The 17,949-nt window shown below is 44.9% G+C and overlaps 1 protein-coding gene across 3 annotated transcripts in view; it reads left to right on the forward strand.

The window, feature by feature from the left end:
- MINAR1 (membrane integral NOTCH2 associated receptor 1) overlaps positions 1–17,949 on the forward strand; it is a 41,746-nt gene that overhangs the window by 9,618 nt on the left and 14,179 nt on the right. For all 3 annotated transcript variants that reach the window (XR_009562828.1, XM_030878446.2, XM_060293743.1), the window contains exon 2: positions 14,947–17,297. Coding sequence is in view for 2 of the 3 variants with exons in the window: in XM_030878446.2 (XP_030734306.1) it covers positions 14,994–17,297 (2,304 nt within the window). In the remaining variant the exon portion in view is untranslated. The remainder of the gene's footprint in view (positions 1–14,946; positions 17,298–17,949) is intronic.

Genomic DNA, 17,949 nt, shown 5'->3' on the forward strand with positions numbered 1-17,949 from the left:
TGCATTGGAAGGCAGATTCTTTACCACTGGACCACCAGGGAAGTCCCCCTGCTGTATTTCCAGTAGTTAAAACCATGCCTGACACATTCCAGTTACAAAATAAATATTTTTGAACGAATAAATGGGTGTCTCATTTGACCCTGTTAGTAATTCCAGGAGGAGGAATTGATATCTTACTTTTCTAGGTGAGAACACCAAAGATCAGAGATAATAATTTACTTCCCCAAGTTTCCATCGCTGGGGTTTGCCTACACATCTTTTCTTCTTTATTTTTTATTAGAAAATCACATATTCCAAACATTTAACTAATACAGACCTAAAACAAAGGGAAGGAAAAAGCACTGAGAGATAGTTTTTATTAACATTTTGGTATATAGGGTGTGCATATAGATAATTTTATATCCTATTACAATATGCCATTTAGAAGCACACTTTTTACTTAAGAGTACATCATTAAAAATTAAACATGTCAATATGTATATCTATGCAACATGGCTTATTAGTGGCTGCATGACTGCAATTTTATATAACCAATTGTTAGCTACAAAGGTTATTGCTGATTTTTTCTTATTATAAGCAACATTAAAGAGAATATTCGTAGCACTTGTTTTTACACATATCTGATTATTTCCTCTAGATAAGTACCTACAGGTGTGGATTTGTTTTATTTAAAGGATGTGCATATTTCAAGTTTAATGCAGATTACTTCCTGGAAGGATCACACAAATTTCTCTCTCTCCAACAGTGCTTGGGAGGGCCCACTTTCCCACATTCTCCCCAACAGTGGTCTGAGTCTTCTTAACCAATCCCAATTCAGCAGGCAAAAATTCCATAGCATTTGGTGCTTCTTCGCCTTAGAAAGAAAATATCATTTTTATTTTCTTTAGATGTGTAACGATAAGACAGTCAGACAAACTGCTGTTTTAGTTTACTTTCTTTGTTTATTAGGATGTTGCCCATTTTTTCCTTTGCCTTTCTGTCTTTGAATATTGACTCCTTGTCTTTGGGGTGGTTCATTCTTTCGTATTAATATTTAAAGTTTTCTATAAGATGCAAAAAGTTTCTGCATTCTTTTCTTTTTTCAATTTCTGTGATGTTTACTGACAAGGTAAGTCATTTTCATTTATCGAAGTTGACGAATCTTTTTCATCATGGTTTCAACTTTTGGAATCTTGTGTGGAAAAATCTTTTCACAACTTCAGATTATTTAATCCTGGCTCAGATTTCCTTCTTTACATTTAATCTGTTATTTACTTTTGTATATGGCAAAGAATGAGAGCTAACTTAATTTTTTACCAACTGTTTAACCGATTTTTCTAATAATACTTAACTATTAACTATTACTTAACTATTCAGTAACATGCTTTACTGAATAAAACATTATTTTCTCGTTGACTTGAAATGACACCTTCCTCATAGAATGAATCCTTAGCTACGTTTAGGTATGCTTCTTGTCCTTTTATTCTGTTCCATTGATTTACCTGTCAAATTATACTTATAGGAGCTTTGTATAGTAGGCTTTAAAATTTGTCTATCCAAATAGATTGCCATTTCGACCCAGAATTCTTAACTAATTAAAATAAAGCAAATAGCTATTTAGCGTTCCCTTTAACACACAGGCCTCTCACCATAAAAATGCAAAATCAGCAAAACATAAGCAACAACAAAAAACTGTCATCAATTTTCTTAATAGTTACCTTTACAGCCTTATTTATAAAAATTTTCTTTTGGCTCTGTTTTGACAGGTCTAAGTGGGAACTTGTTTATCTAGTTTTTAAAACTGATGTTCATTTTAAATCAGCACATATGTTTTAAAATGCAGAAAAGTACAGAAAATAACCTAAAAGATGTCCACGTACCATGGAGATTAAATAGGTGTTAACATTTTGTCATTTTTGCTTCCATGCTTTATTATTTTTTTTAAAGAAAAGACAATGTGGTAGTTCAAGTTCTACCTGCTCCTCCTTTTGTTTAATCGCCAGCGATTCACCCCACTGGAGAAGGAGGATTCTGTCCCTAGGGTTATGGGAATGGTCGCCTGACATCTGACTCTGGAAGATGAGACTGAGAGCAGCTTGTTAATCACATAGACTCACAGTCTGGGGGGAAGACACAGCACATCACACAGGGCCACACCGGGATTGACTTGGGAGCAGAGTGAACAAGCAGGGTCTGAGAGGGGCAGGCTTCATAGTAACAAGAGGGTGAGGTGACCCCTGGTTCCTGTGGGAGGATGTGATTGGCTTGTTTGAATATCCCTGGTCTGGCAGGGTACCAAACCTGCTACCCAGGGATAAGTAGGAACCACCTGGTCCCTTTGATGAGGATGGTAATTTGGCCAGGGGATCCTATCTGTGGGAACACAGTAGGGAGAGGAGCTTGTGGCTAGATCATTCGAGACCCTCCAGGTCTCACCAGATGTCAAGACAGCACATAATATTGGGCCTTAATTTTAGGCGTTAAACCACATTTTTCCTTCCCTTTCTTTCTCTCCAAAGGAAACCACTCTGCCAGACATGGTATATGTCATTTCCATATATGTTTTTGTACTTTCCTTTTTATATATACATCCCTAAACATTCTATTTTTTAAAAAAAATTATGTCAATGATATACGTCCATTTGCAATTTTCTTTTTCCATGCATTTTTATGTTTTTGAAGTTTATCCTTAAATTTATTTTAAATAAATGCATTCATATTAGTTGCTGTATATTATCAATTATTTGAATAACCCCAAGTTTATCTTTTCCTCCACTGTACTATTTTACTATTAAAAAGTATTTTAATAAACAGTTTTGCCTCCTTCTGAGCCCATGTGAACGGTTATCTGTGGTAACCATAGATAAGCAACATAACCAGAGGTGGATTTGGATGGCAGTAGGATTTGTTTATCTTGAGCCATATCCATATTGCCAAATTGCTTAATGTTTGCCAGACGTTAGTACGTATAACATGAGATAGATACTATTATCATCCCCATTTTACAGCTGAGAAAACTTAGACAGAGAGACTAATAACTTGCTCAAGTCACACAGCTGGTAACTGGAAGAGCTTGGATTTAAACTTGGGCAATTTAGCTCTGGAGTCATGACCTTTAACACTTACACCATTCTGCCTGTAACAGATACCAACTATATTCTGATTTGGTTTTGACTGATACTATCTTATCCCATCTGCATACTTTCATCCTTTCTGTGACAACATGTTTAGGTATGTCTGTTATAGGTAGCATTTGACTGCAATATTTTAAAAAAATTTTTTAATCCAATTTGAGAGTCACAGTCTTTTAACCAGTAAATTTAGCCTATTTACATTTTCTGTGTATGTTGTATTTGGAAATATTTCTGTCATCTTATTTGTAATTTTTACTTGTCCTAATGTGTCTTTGCTTCTTTATTTCCCACTTTCCTACCTTCTTTCTATTAATTGATTGAATTTTATTTATTCCATGTTTTCTGTACACTGGTTCAGTAGTTTTACATTAAGTTCTACAATTTCTTCCTGTTCTATTAGTGGTTATGCATAAATTTTTTCTAATATACATTTTTTTACTTAACATTAAATGTATTTAACATCCCTTTTCTCCTCTGGAGAATACAGGTAGTACTTAGAGAGTTTTAACCCTGATCATTGCCCCTTCCATTTTACCTCTAAAATTAGTAATTGTTTTATACAGAATTAACTATATGTTTACCTCTTTCTTTAATCTGGGCTCACTTTCCTTCTCTCTGAAGGAGCTTCTTTAATAGCTTTTACAATGAGGAGTGTGAGTGACAAACTGTCTGAAATTATAATTTTTTCTTTATTTCTGAATAATAGTTTATCTGGTAATAGAATTGTAAAACTATAAGTTATTTTTCCTTAGCACTTTAAGGATTTTATGCCTATGTCTTCTGATCTCTATTTTTATTCTTTAAAAATCTGTTTTTAGTTTTACCATTTTCTAGGTAATTCATTTACCACCTTCCCATTTTAAGGCTTTCTTTTCGCTTCTGGTGTTCTTCAATTTCAATATGATGTGTGTTGGTGTCTAAAGGTGAATTCAATTTTATATGCCTTATTTGGAGTGTATGTTGCACTTTGAGAATTCAAGTTTTTAATTCTGGAGCATTCCCTAGACATTATCTCTTTAATTATTGACTTTCCACCATTTGTTTTTATCTTTTCTGGAACTCCTGTTAGACATTTGTTAAAACTTCTCCTTTGCTCTATGCCTTTTAACCTCAATCTCATATTTTAAAAATCTTTTTATTTCTCTGCACTGCATACTGCTAAATTCCCTTAGATATATATTCCAGTTCAACAATTTTCTCTTCCCTTATGTCTAATATGTAATTTGCTTTGTCCACTGTGATTTTTATTTCAATGATTATTTTTAATTTCTAGAAGTAGTGTTTCATTCTTTACCAGATGCATATGTTCATTTTTTCACATCTTCTTTAATTTGGATTTCCAAAATGTTTAAATATCTTTACCTATTTAAAATATACTTATAGCTTTTTAAAGATTGTTTTCCATTTTGTGATGTTCTTGAAGTTCTAATCCTCCTGATTATTTTGTGTCTGCTGACTGTTACTGTTGTGTATTCCCTCTTGCGTGTTGTAATTTTTAAAAATAGTATTCAACATTAGTGTGGCTTCTTTTCTCTTTGGGGCACCCTTGATTGTTCGGAGCAGTTTTGCACTTGTTTTGCTTGTATCCAAAGATATCAGCAACATAGAACCTATTTGCACATTAATTTCTTAACTCAAGAGACCTTAAACCATCCAGCAGCATAAATTGAGCCCTAACATATTTAAGGCATCAGCCCTGTTTTACATTTAACCGAGAGCCCAGGCAGAAGCTGACGAGTCTCCTTGCTTCCTGTGCTCATAAGCAGGTTTTCCCTCTATTTCATACTCTCACTTACAGTTAGAGAATAGTCCTTAAAGGGTCCCGTCTTTCTGCAGACATCTTTCCCACTCACCATCTCATGGAGGGCCGCTTCTATTCTAACTTAGTAGAAACCTCCTGCACCAGCTCCCCCAGAGCAGCTCCTGCACCAGCTCTGTGATTTTCAATCCTGTCTCTGTTTCTGGCACCTGGAGATTACCTTGCTCCCTTGCAAGCTTAGCTGCACACATTAAGAAAAAAAAATCATATTTTATCCAGCATTTCTAGGTGTTCATAATGGGAAGCTCGTCCCATTTTCTAAGCTTGCCTTCTTGCCAGACCTGGGAAATGCTTCATGTCTTGATTTCTTAATCAAGGGCTTTGCACTAGGGTTGAGCTCTGTGGGGATACATCTTGGCAAAGAGGAGCAAAGCCCCTTTCCCATCTCTATGCTGCCCTCTTTAGCAGCTTTGTGGAGGAAAACTGCCATTAAGAGAGAAAGGGGTCTCCTTTCCGTTTGAAATGTATCATAGGTGACACAAGGGGAGGTAGAAATTCCCATCCATAAATTTTAGATTCCTAGAGGAATACCTTCCTTTCGTAGTTTCATTGAATCCAGAATTTCACTGAATCACAGTAGCATTCACCATCCTGGAAAAAAAACAAAATCCAAAACAACAAGCCAGGTCAGTATCTGGGCTGGAATTACACAAATGCTACAGAGAAATGCTCTTTACTGTGCTTTTCATGAGTGTAAAGTGAGAACATTGTGCCCACGTTCCATCTTGGCCCATTATTTCAGTGTTGGAAAGATCGATATATCATGGCATATGGGAAAGCTTTAATAAGAACACTTCAGGGACTTCCCTGGTGGTGCTGTGTTTAAGAATCCGCCTGCCAATGCAGGGGACACAGGTTCGATCCCTGGTCCAGGAAGATCACACATGCTGTGGAACAACTAAGCCTGTGCGCCACAACTACTGAGCCAGCACCCTAGAGCCCGAGAGCCACAACTACTGAGCCCGCGTGCCACAACTACTGAAGCCTGCTCGCCTAGAGCCCGTGCTCCGCAACAAGAGAAGCCCCGCTCACAGCAACTAGAGAAAGCCTACGCGCAGCAACGAAGACCCAATGCAGCCAAAAATAAATAAATAAATAATTTAATTTAATTTAATTAAAAATTTAAAAAAAGAAAGAACACTTCACAACTGAGTTTTGCTAATCCAGTTCAAGGTTGGTGTCATTTGTTCTCATCAGATTTTGGAGTTCTTGGCAGAAGGGAAGATGAAACCTTTAAGGGAGTTGGTGGAAATGAAATTCAGAGAGCTTGTCTTCTGTCCAAAGATTCATGCAGCAATCCTGCAAGTTATATCCCTAAATCGTGTCCTTTTCTTCTGCTCTGTTTTGATCAACATCCGATGTCAAGGCCTTGAGCAGATAAAAATGCAGAAGGTCATGAAAAGGTGAACATTCACTTTAGCCTCTTACACGGAACAGCTATATTTGTCACAGTTGGAGCATGACATGAGAAAGACACACAGTGTCATGAGGTAGTGGGAAAAAAATCTGGCATCCATTTTCTGCCCTTCCCAAACCTACAGACTGCTGTGTGGTGGAAAGAGCCATGGATCTGGAGCTGGAAGAGCCTGGAGTGGTCCTCCTGGCTGTGTACGTGCAGGAAGCATTGCCGAGGAAGAGAATGTGGACCCCGGTCTGTGCACCCTGTGGGCGGGTGCCCACCTGAGCCACAGGCCCGGCCTCTCCAGCACCTGCTCTGTTGGTGCTCCCAGCTCCCACTGCCCACAGAATCGAGTCCAGACTCCCAGCCATTCAGCGCCCTGCCTTCTCTAAATGCCCCCTGCTTGCCCAGCTCCACAGTCAGACTCTGCCCCGCCGTACCTTCACGCCTCTGCCCTTTGCCCTGGAATCTGCCCCCTGTCTCCTTCCTCCAGACCATGAAACACCGTCTTCCTCCTCAGTCTTCGAGGCCTTTGCAGATGGTGCCTCCTCTGCGATGCTGGCCTTTCCCTGTGGCTGGGATTCTTCGCACTCCCTCCGGGTCCCTGGCTTCTTGTTTATGCTTCTCTGGCACCTGACAGCCAGGACTGGCGTTTCTGCACAGACACTTGTGAAGATAGGCAAGGTGTCAGAAGCCCTGCGTCCTGCGGCCGATTCTGCCAGTAACTCTCCAGGTGGCTTTGGAAAATGATGGCCCTAGGCCCCGTTTTCCAGTTTGTAAAGGCGAGGGGCTTAGCCTGGGTGCTCACCATGGTCCCTTGCACAGTGCCATGTACACACTGTTGCTCAGACAGTTTGTGAAGCTCCGAATGGCTGCAGAATCTTCAAGAAGACCCGAGGTAGTTGCCCGGGGTGGGCATCAGGAAGGTGACAAGGGGGGCCCGGTCTTAGAGTGACGTGTGATAAGGGGGCTGAGAGGACACGCCTGTTTATTCTGAGTGGATAATTCCAACCTCTGGCCTCCAGAACTTCCTCATGGAATCAGTTTATGAACTTTCTTCTTATTTAAAAAAGAGATGAATAAAGAACTCTGCGCACAACCTGTTCTCCTCTTGAGGTGTAATCCAGAGAGGCAGTAACTCACGGGTTTAATGCGGATCCCTGAAAGCACATGATTGAGGACAGAGTTTTCTACAGTGGGAAACTAAAAGTCTTTTTTTTTCAAATAAATTTATTTATTTATTTTTGTCTGTGTTGGTCTTCGTTGCTGCATGCGGGCTTTCTCTAGTTGCGGCGAGTGGGGGCTACTCTTCGTTGTGGTGCGCAGGCTTCTCATTGCAGTGGCTTCTCTTGTTGCGGAGCACGGGCTCTAGGTGCGCGGGCTTCAGTACTTGTGGCACGTGGGCTCAGTAGTTGCAGCACACGGGCTTAGCTGCTCCGCAGCATGTGGGATCTTCCGGGACCAAGGCTCGAACCTGTGTCCCCTGCGTTGGCAGGTGGATTCTTAACCACTGCACCACCAGGGAAGCCCCTAAAAGTCTTTGAAGAGATTGAAAATGTGAAAACTAGGGAGGCCAGAATGCTGCTTTGCACAGGTGTGTCTTGCTCTCTCTGTAGAATGGAGTCATTGCCCCAAAATGCTCACGTGGTCCTACTTCCTAACCTGCAGGAGGTGCTGTGAGGCAGAAACCCACGGAAACTACTAGATTTCCCACTGCCACCGCTGTTCCATGAACGACTGCTGTCATTTGTGGAAGGGCTGTCATTGGAGGACACTTTATGAAGTGCTGTACATGAGCTTGTTAATTAACCCCATTGTTACAGGTGAGGAAAGTGAGGTTGGGGACTGTAGGTGACCTTATGGAGGTCGTGTAGCTAGTGACGAGCAGGGCTGGAATCTGTGAGCCCATCTTCTCAACCTTTAGGTTGCACTGCCTCTTGCAAAACCCAGCTCCTTTACTTTCTTTTTTTTTTTTTAAGCTCAGTCAACATTTTACTCAGAAATTCGTTAAAGATTTGAAACCTTTTTTAAAATTAATTTTTATTGGGGTATAGTTGCTTTACAATGCTGTGTTAGTTTCTGCTGTACAGCAAAGTGAATCAGCTACACGTATACATATATCCCCTCTTTTTTGGATTTCCTTCCCATCTAGGTCACCACAGAGCATTGAGCAGAGTTCCCTGTGCTCTACAGCAGGTTCTCATTAGTTATCTATTTTATACACAGTGGTGTATATATGTCCATCCCCATCTCCCAGTTCATTGCACCCCCCTTTCCCCCTTGGTAACCATAGGTTTGTTCTCTACATCTGTGTCTCTATTTCTGCTTTACAAATAAGTTCATCTGTATCATTTTTCTAGATTCCACATATAAGTGATATTATACAATATTTGTTTTTCTTTTTCTGTCTTACTTCACTCTGTATGACAGTCTCTAGGTCCATCCACGTCTCTGCAAATGGCACAATTTCATTCCTTTTAATGCCAGCCCCTTTACTTTCTAAATGGGGTTTCTCAATCCCTCAGTCTGAAACCCGACGCTTCAGAAATACCTGGGTGGCTTTAACAACTCCCGAGATTCTGGACTCCTCCCAGGAATTCTGATTTAATTGGTCGGTCTGGGGTGGGGGGGGCAGATCTCAATATGTTTTAAACCATCTGAGGCAAGTCTTTCCTGTGTGAGAAACACTATTACCAAGGTGCGGACAGAGGCCCGCTGAGCACCGAGAAGGGAGCAACCGATTCCAACTGAGATCAGTGAGAGGTTGGGGGAAAGCAAGGCTGTTGGAGGCGGGCCCTGGAAGGGAAGCAGGGTTCCCGGGGTGTGGGCCGTGAGAGGGCACAGGCCTCCCTGGGGGAAATGCAGAGTGGACATAGGAGATGCAGGCAGGGGAGGCCTGGGCTGTGAGGATTGAGCTGGGCGGGCGGTTGGGGACCACTGGGGGTCCTGATGAGGTCCTGATGGGTCTGAATTCCAGAAGCCTGGCTGCTCACGGGCTCCCCAGGCCGGACTTCCTGCCCCTGGGGGTGGATGCACGTTACTCAGCAGGTGGCTCCCGAGTGCGGGCTGGGGTGGGACCCGGCCAGCCACGTCTCAGCGCCTTAACGGGGAGGGGGGGGGGCGTGTTCTCCTGCCCCGGGAGGGTGGGGGGGGCGTGTTCTCCTGCGCCGGGAGGGGCTGTGCAGCCCTGTGAGTGGCGCCTGCCGCCTCCAGGTGCATCCCGTGATTGCGCAGAGACCGGTCGGTGCAGGCGGTGTGCTGGGGGTGGGCGTCCAAACGCCAGGGAGGGGGGCTCTGTGGACGCCTTGGCCTTTCCCCAGAGGCACATCGGGCTGTGCTGGGAGCTTAAGAATGTTCAAGCCCTGAGGACTCGGCTGAGAGAGCCCAGAGAGAGAAGGGGTGTGGGTGAGAGGGGGTGTGTGCCTCTCCACGTGGGTGTGGCAGTGAGGGCGCGTGTACGTGTGTGAACTGTGGCCGAGAGTCGTGTGTGCGGCTGTGTGTGTGAGGGTATGAGTGTGTGTGTGCGTGGGCGTCGCTGTGTGTACACACACATACACGTTCCACGGCAGGTTCACTCAGCCCCCAGAGCTTTCGGGCCGATGTTCCTTCCTTGCCCTTTTGTCACTGAGATGAGAGCCTGGGCTTTGGCCTTCTACCGATTCGGCTTCAGGTCCTCCTCGTCCGTGTAATCCCTCCGGCCTCATTTTGCTCACGCCTCCAGCAGAGGGTGCAGAGTGGTGGTGCCTACCTCTCCAGGCTGTTGCGGACGTTTCCTGTAAAGCCCCGGTGCATCGTTTCATGTGTTTGTTGGCCATCTGTATGCCTTCTTTGGAGAAATGTCTATTTAGGTCTTCTGCCCATTTTTGGATTGGGTTGTTTGTTTTTTTGATATTGAGCTGCATGAGCTGCTTGTAAATTTTGGAGATTAATCCTTTGTCAGTTGCTTCATTTGCAAATATTTTCTCCCATTCTGCGGGTTGTCTTTTCGTCTTGTTAATACCCTGAGAAAACCATAATTCAAAAAGAGTCCTGTACCACAATATTCATTGCAGCTCTATTTACAATAGCCAGGACGTGGAAGCAACCTAAGTGTCCATCGACAGATGAATGGATAAAGAAGATGTGGCACATATATACAATGGAGTATTACTCGGCCATAAAAAGAAACGAAATTGAGTTATTTGTAGTGAGGTGGATGGACCTAGAGTCTGTCATACAGAGTAAAGTAAGTCAGAAAGAGAAAAACAAATACCGTATGCTAACACATATATATGGAATCTAAAAAATAAACAAAAAAATGATCATGAAGGACCTAGGGGCAAGACGGGAATAAAGACGTAGACCTACTAGAGAATGGACTTGAGGACACGGGGAGGGGGAAGGGTAAGCTGGGACGAAGTGAGAGAGTGGCATGGACGTATATACACTACCAAACGTAAAATAGATAGCTAGTGGGAAGCAGCTGCACAGCACAGGGAGATCAGCTCGGTGCTTTGTTACCGCCTGGAGGGGTGGGATAGGGAAGGTGGGAGGGAGGGAGACGCTAGAGGGAAGGGATGTGGGGATATATGTATATGTATAACTGATTCACTGTGTTATAAAGCAGAAATTAACACACCATTGTAAAGCAGTTATACTCCAATAAAGATACTAAAAAACAAAAAAGCCCCAGTACACAGGAGGTGGTCAGGCTGCACTGCCTGTCCCACTCAGCCCGCCGCCTCCACCAGTTCACATCTGTCCCTTGTGGCAATGCTTTTGCTCCTCCTGGCATGAGACGGAGCCTGCTACGCATCCCACAGCATGCCCTCATCCCGGGCTGTGGTCTACTGGGGCCCTAGCCCCATGGCAGACCCCAGGCAACTCAAGTTCCCTCTCCCTTCCTCAGTTTCCTCATCTGTGAAAAGGGAGTGCTCTTCGCACACCACAGAGCTGTTCGCGTGGCCAGAAGAGGTAGCTGCCAGGGGCTGCGTGCTGCAGGCCGGATCCTGTTACAGTCACAGAGCCAAGAACTCTGCCTTTTCCTTTGAGCCTCTCTTTTGCTCCTTAGTCCTCTATGGCTTTCGTTAGCATAGTGTGGAAAATCTACATGGAGTTTCTCTATGGTGATTCACCACCACATGCACACACACCAGGCCTGTGGCCATGTGCCCATTTGCACAGGGGCACTTGCCTGTCTTCCCGGCCATTCATAATCCCCTCAATTTCAGTCTTAATAGAAAATGACTCAGGGTTAGCAGATCACTTGTGCTTCCTTTATTCACTTCAGGAGACACTGGGCCTTGGTTTTCCGAGTTCTTTTTGGACCTGGGATTAATACAGTTTTAGCCACACAGAGTAGAACAGAAAGTTGAGACAGTCTCGTGGGAAAGTGGGGTTGGGCTGCAGCTCTGATGATTCTAGTTGCGCCTAGCTGCTGCTTTCAGTGCTCCGTGCCTGTTTCCTCATCTGTCGGAGAGTAATAGTGAAAGAATCCTCCTGAGATTGTTATGAGAATTCTAGCAGAGAGTATCTCTGAAAGTGCTTTGTGTCACCAGACTATGAAATATGATGTGCATGAATGGTAGTTGCTCTTCCCTCAATTACATTCATTTGTCCTCCACGCTGGTTTCTGTGCCTATTTATTTCCTTGCAGATCAAGCGTGGCAGGTTGTCCCCACCTTTAACTAACCAGAACATCCTGACATGCAGGGCTTCTATCACACGGACTGGGCGGCTGGGGCGGGGCAGGGAGAGCTGCGTGGGGAGACGTGGGTTTTCTGTGACTTGTTCTGGGCAGGAACAGAGCCTCTCGGGGCTTCATTGCCTTTTCCATACAAGAAAATCCAAACCACTGGTCTCTGCATGTCCCCGCAGACGTTCGTGGAGAGAGCTCACTAATGTGTATAGATGCCCATGGAGAGCACTGCCCTCAGGGTGGACAGAGACCCCATGGTCCAGAGCAACTGAAATTTAACACCCCCCCCACCACAGACACTGTTTCCCTAGAAAATAGTCTGGCTGTGTGTGGGCTGAGTCAATTTTTTTTTTTTTTTTTTGTGCGGTACGCGGGCCTCTCACGGCTGTGGCCTCTCCGGCTGCGGAGCACAGGCTCCGGACGCGCAGGCCCAGCGGCCATGGCTCACGGGCCCAGCCGCTCCGCGGCATGTGGGATCTTCCCGGACCGGGGCACGAACCCGTGTCCCCAGCATCGGCAGGCGGACTCTCAACCACTGCACCACCAGGGAGGCCCTGAGTCAAATTTAAAATCAATAAGTCAATCGTCAAAATGCCTTTTCTAAGCAGGGTGTGACTGGGGAGGGTAACGTGTGTGATTTGATGTTTCCTTGTAAATCTCAGAACCTGGGTCCATATTTATCCGTGAGGAGCTTTACTTTCCCTTAAGCTTTGTTAAGCTTTCAGTATGATGTTTTTCATTTTTCCATCCAAGATATGTTAATGTAGATTTTTCTTCCCATTTCAAAATAAGGTTAGTTATTGTTTGGTGATTACAAAATAATACGTGGTCGTGGTAGGAATTTTGGAAAAGAAGGGAAACTATAAAGAAAATATTAGAGTTACCTGTAAAAAATAAGAACTGTGCTTGAATGGGAAGGGGCAAGGGGAACGTGCTAGATCTTTGTAGGGGTTTTGCTTGTAACACAGGCATATGCGTTTGTCACAACTTCAGCAAATAGACTCAAGTTTTGTGCACTTCATTGTATGTAACTCTTATATTAAAAGAGAAACTGTAAACAATGATTGAACTTGAGTTAATTATATGCATGGTGAAATCTTTAGGGGGAGGTGTACCGATGTCTGCAATTTAGTTTGAAGTGCTTTAAAAAAAAACGAGATGGCTTCATGAAGGTTAGATGGATAGATATGTGATAAAGTAAATATAGTAAAATGTTAATGGTGGAATACAGATGGTGGTTATATGAGTGTTCACTATAAAATTCTCTCAGGACTTCCCTGGTGGCACAGTGGTTAAGAGTACACCTGCCGATGCAGGGGACACAATGCAGGGGTCGAGCCCTGGTCTGGGAAGATCCCACATGCCGCAGAGCAACTAAGCCTGTGCGCCACAACTACTGAGCCTGCGCTCTAGAGCCCACGAGCCACAACTACTGAAGCCCGTGCGCCTAGAGCCTGTGCTCCGCAACAAGAGAAGCTACCGCAGTGAGAAGCCCGCACACCACAACGAAGAGTAGCCCCTGCTCGCCGCAACTAGAGAAAGCCCACGCGCAGCAGCAAAGACCCAACTCAACCAAAAAAAATAATGATAATAAATTAATTAATTAAAAAAATAAAATTCTTTCAACTTTGCTGTATGTTTGAAAATTTGCATAATAAAATATTGAGAAACAAAGATGACTAATTCAGAAAGAACATGCGTGTTTACAATCCAAAGGTAACCACCATTAACATTGGAGTGTATATTATTTTCTTCCAGTTTCATTTCCAAGAAGATATAATTTTATATAATTAAGATCTTACTACATAACATATGTATTTTCACATTTTCCACTCAGTATTGTACCACAGTTTTCTTTTGTCATAAAAAGTCTTCAGTGTGTAATTTTATAATTAAGGTACAATTTACATAGCTAGAATTCACACGCTTTAGCACACAGTTCTGTGAGTTTTGACAAATGCATAGAGACATGCAACCACCCCTCCAATCAAGAGGTGGAATAGTTCCATCATCCAGGGAAATTTCTCTGTGCCGTTTCGCCAGCACCTTGCCTCACATCCAGCCCCGGGCAGCTACGGACCTGTTTTTCAGAATATCGTTAAGATGGAACCATAGAATAGGTAGCCTTCGAGTCTGGCTTCTTTCACTCAAGCACAATACATTTGAGATTCATCCATGTCATTTACAAGTACTGGTAATTTGTTCCTTTTTATTGATGAGTAGTATTGCATTGTAAGGATGTACATTAATATAATTTTTTTTTTTTTTTTGCGGTACGCGGGCCTCTCACTGTTGTGGCCTCTTCCGTTGCGGAGCACAGGCTCCGGACGCGCAGGCTCAGCGGCCATGGCTCACGGGCCCAGCCGCTCCCCGGCATGTGGGATCTTCCCGGACCGGGACACGAACCCATGTCCCCTGCATCAGCAGGCGGACTCTCAGCCACTGCGCCACCAGGGAAGCCCTAATATAATTTTAATGTTTGTAAGAAATCATCGTATATGGTAACCCGTTTTATTTATGCGTTCCCCTAATATTTGGATATTTAAGATGTTTTATTTTTTCACTATTATAAATGCCATTGTAATGAACATCATTTTTTTATAATTGTAACTATTTTTAAAAAAATTTTTGTTGGAGTATAGTTGATTTACAATGTTGGGTTAGTTTCAGGTGTACAGCAAAGTGAATCAGTTGTACATATACATAATGAACATCTTTATGCAAAATCATAGTCAATAATTTCTTTAGGTAGATTACTGGGAAGCGAATTACAGAGTATATTATAAATATTTTTAAAGCACTTATGACATTTTTTAAACCTTAAAAAGTTTTTCCTTGCATTTCTTTATGTGGTTCATAACCAGCTTGACTTAAAACTCCACTGGTGTTTATAATCCTTTCTCCCCCGCTTCTCTTTTTCAATATTGTCACCCCGTAGAGCTGACTCGAAGTTTCAGTGTCATCAGCGAGGCTTTGAAATTCTAAATGATGGAGACCAATCAGGAAACTTCCCTCTTCTTGGTGAAAATCTTGGAGGAACTGGACAGCAAGCAAAATACCGTTTCCTACCAGGACCTGTGCAAATCCCTGTGCACCCGTTTTGATCTGTCCCAGCTCTCCAAACTGAGAAGCGTCCTCTTCTACACGGCTTGTCTCGATCCCAATTTTCCAGCCACGTTATTCAAAGACAAGATGAAATGCACCGTGAACAACCAGCAATCGAAGAAAATCATGGTGGCGGCAGATATCGTGACGATATTCAACCTCATCCAGATGAACGGGGCTACAGCCAAAGAGAAGCTCCCCAGCGGCCGGCAGAAGATGCGCAAGAAGGAGGCGGCCTTTGACTTGGGCCGCTCGGACACGGAACTCTGCACCGCAGCCCAGTGTGAGTCCCTCAGCTGCGAGCTGAGCGACCAGCCTTTCAGCCGGGGCTACCCCACCCGCCAGTCTTCCAAATGCCGCAAGATGGACTGCAAGGACTGCCCGCAGTTTGTACCTGCCTCCGAGCCCAACTTCCTGCTGGGGGTCAGCAAAGATGTGAAAAACCGGGCGGCTTCCCTGGACAGGCTGCAGGCTCTGGCCCCCTACTCGGTGGCCAGCCCTCAGCCCTGCGAGATGCAGAGAACCTATTTCCCCATGAACATCGAGAGCGAGTCCATGTCCGATCAGGACTCCCTGCCCCTCACCCAGGGCATCAAGGAGACTTTCATCTCTAATGAGGAGCCCTTCGTGGTCCAGTCCTGTGTCCAGAAAAGGAACATCTTCAAAGAGGAGTTTCACAACCTGATGACTGTGTCCCCCGAGTTGGCCAGCCCCGCCAACAAGGCTGAGGGCGAGCACGGGAAACCCCAGGGCCGCAAGGAGTCCCACAAGACACCCTTCCCCAATCACAGCTTTGAGATGCCCTACAACAGCCAGTACCTGAATCCCGAGTACTCCCCTGTTCCTGACAAAAGGCGGGCAAAGCACGAGAGCTTAGATGACCTTCAAGCCTCCACGTATTTTGGACCCACTCCAGTGATGGGGACCCAGGAGGCCAGGCGCTGTCCCGGGAGGCCGGGTAAGCAGACCCCCTGGCCGGCCAAAAGCTGGAGCCTAAACACTGAAGAAGTTCCTGACTTTGAACGGTCCTTTTTCAATAGAAATCCCTCCGAGGAGAAGCTCCGCTATCCAAATCCCAGCAGCCAGACCGCCAACTTCCCAACCCCAGACAGGCGCCCAGCTTACCTCGTGCCGCAGGAGCAACAGCCAATGCTCCCCGTCGGCTACGCGGCCAAGCCAAACGGGCTCAAATCTAAAGAGATCTCGTCCTCCGTTGACCTGGAGAAGCATGAACCGGTCAAAAAGTTTAAAGACAAGAGCATTAGCTGCACCAGCAGGCAGCTCAGCTCAGACACCAGTAGCGTGGGCACCCAGACCGAGCAGCACGTCCTGGAGCCCAAGAAGTGCAAAGACTTGTGTGCCTCTGGGCAGGGCAAGTACAGTGACAGGCACGCCATGAAGCAGTCAGATGACGACTCGGAAGTCGTCAGTGATGACATCAGTGACATTTTCCGATTTCTTGATGACATGAGCATCAGTGGCTCGACGGGAGTGATGCAGTCATCCTGCTACAACAGCACAGGATCTTTGTCCCAGCTTCACAAGTCGGACTGTGACAGTTCACCGGAGCACAACCTAACCAAAATCGCCAACGGGCTCCCCAGCAGCAAAGGAGAAAAGGGCAACCGGCCTGAAAACAGCCACCACTCGGAAGAGGAATTGAAGACCAGCGTGTGCAAACTGGTGCTCAGGATCGGTGAAATTGAACGGAAGCTCGAATCGCTGTCGGGTGTCCGCGAGGAGATCTCCCAGGTCCTGGGCAGGCTCAGTAAGCTGGATCAGAAGATACAGCAGCCCGAGAAGGTGAGTGTGCAGATAGATCTGAATTCCCTGACCAGCGAGGCTCCGTCCGATGAGAGCGCCTCTCCCCGGATGTTCCGTGCACACAATGGTTCCCACGGGCCCAAACTGGAGAACTCGGCCGACTGGTGCTCCTCAGACGCCAGCGGAAGCAACAGCGAAAGCCTTCGTGTCAAGGCGTTAAAAAAAAGCCTCTTCACCAGGCCATCCTCCAGGTCCCTGACGGAGGAAAACAGCGCCACAGAGTCCAAAATCGCCAGCATCTCCAATTCGCCCAGGGACTGGCGCACCATCACTTACACCAACCGCGTGGGCGTCGGAGAGGAAGATGTGAAAGACAGAGGCCCTGGGGAAAGTAAGGACTGGCATCGAAAATCTAAAGAGGTAATGCGCGTGTAAGCTCGCGTAACTAGGCAGCAGCCTTACTATATAGCCCTGGTCTGTTCCCAAGCCTGGAAGCTTACATTACACGAAAAAGAGGCCTGCCCTTCTTGTGCTCGTAATCCTTCCAGACCTTCCACGTTAGAGCAGAGAGGACAGCATAGCCTGGTGGTTGGTCCCGCCAAATTGTCCATCAGCCCGGAGGAGCACACGCTGCTGTGTTGCCGATGGGAGAAAGCATGGCTCAGATATTGGACTGGTGGTTCAAGACCTGATTTTCATAGAATGGGGAACATGGCAGAGCAGACAAGCATCACCAAGGATTTCTTCCCGTCCTTTCTGAAAGGGCAGGGTGCAGGCAAAGCAAAGGAGGGGAATGACTTAAAAGCGAGCTGGCTCCTATGCCCCTTTCACATACTTTGTGGCATGCGTGGTGTTCCTTTTTAAAAGTTTGAGTTTTTTTCATTTTAAGATCAATAGATGATTCATAAGAAAAGAAGATAAATTAAGGAAATTATTCACAGTTCCACCGCCCAAGGATGGCAACTCTTAATATGATGTCTTTCTTTGCTTTTGAGGTTTTTTCCTACAGTTTTATGGGAACGTGAGCGTTTTTACCTTTATAGTCAGCATCTTTCTGTCAGTGCTGGAGTGA

The sequence above is a fragment of the Globicephala melas genome, chromosome 2 (genome assembly GCF_963455315.2).
Source record: "Globicephala melas chromosome 2, mGloMel1.2, whole genome shotgun sequence".
Taxonomy (NCBI): Eukaryota; Metazoa; Chordata; class Mammalia; order Artiodactyla; family Delphinidae; genus Globicephala; species Globicephala melas.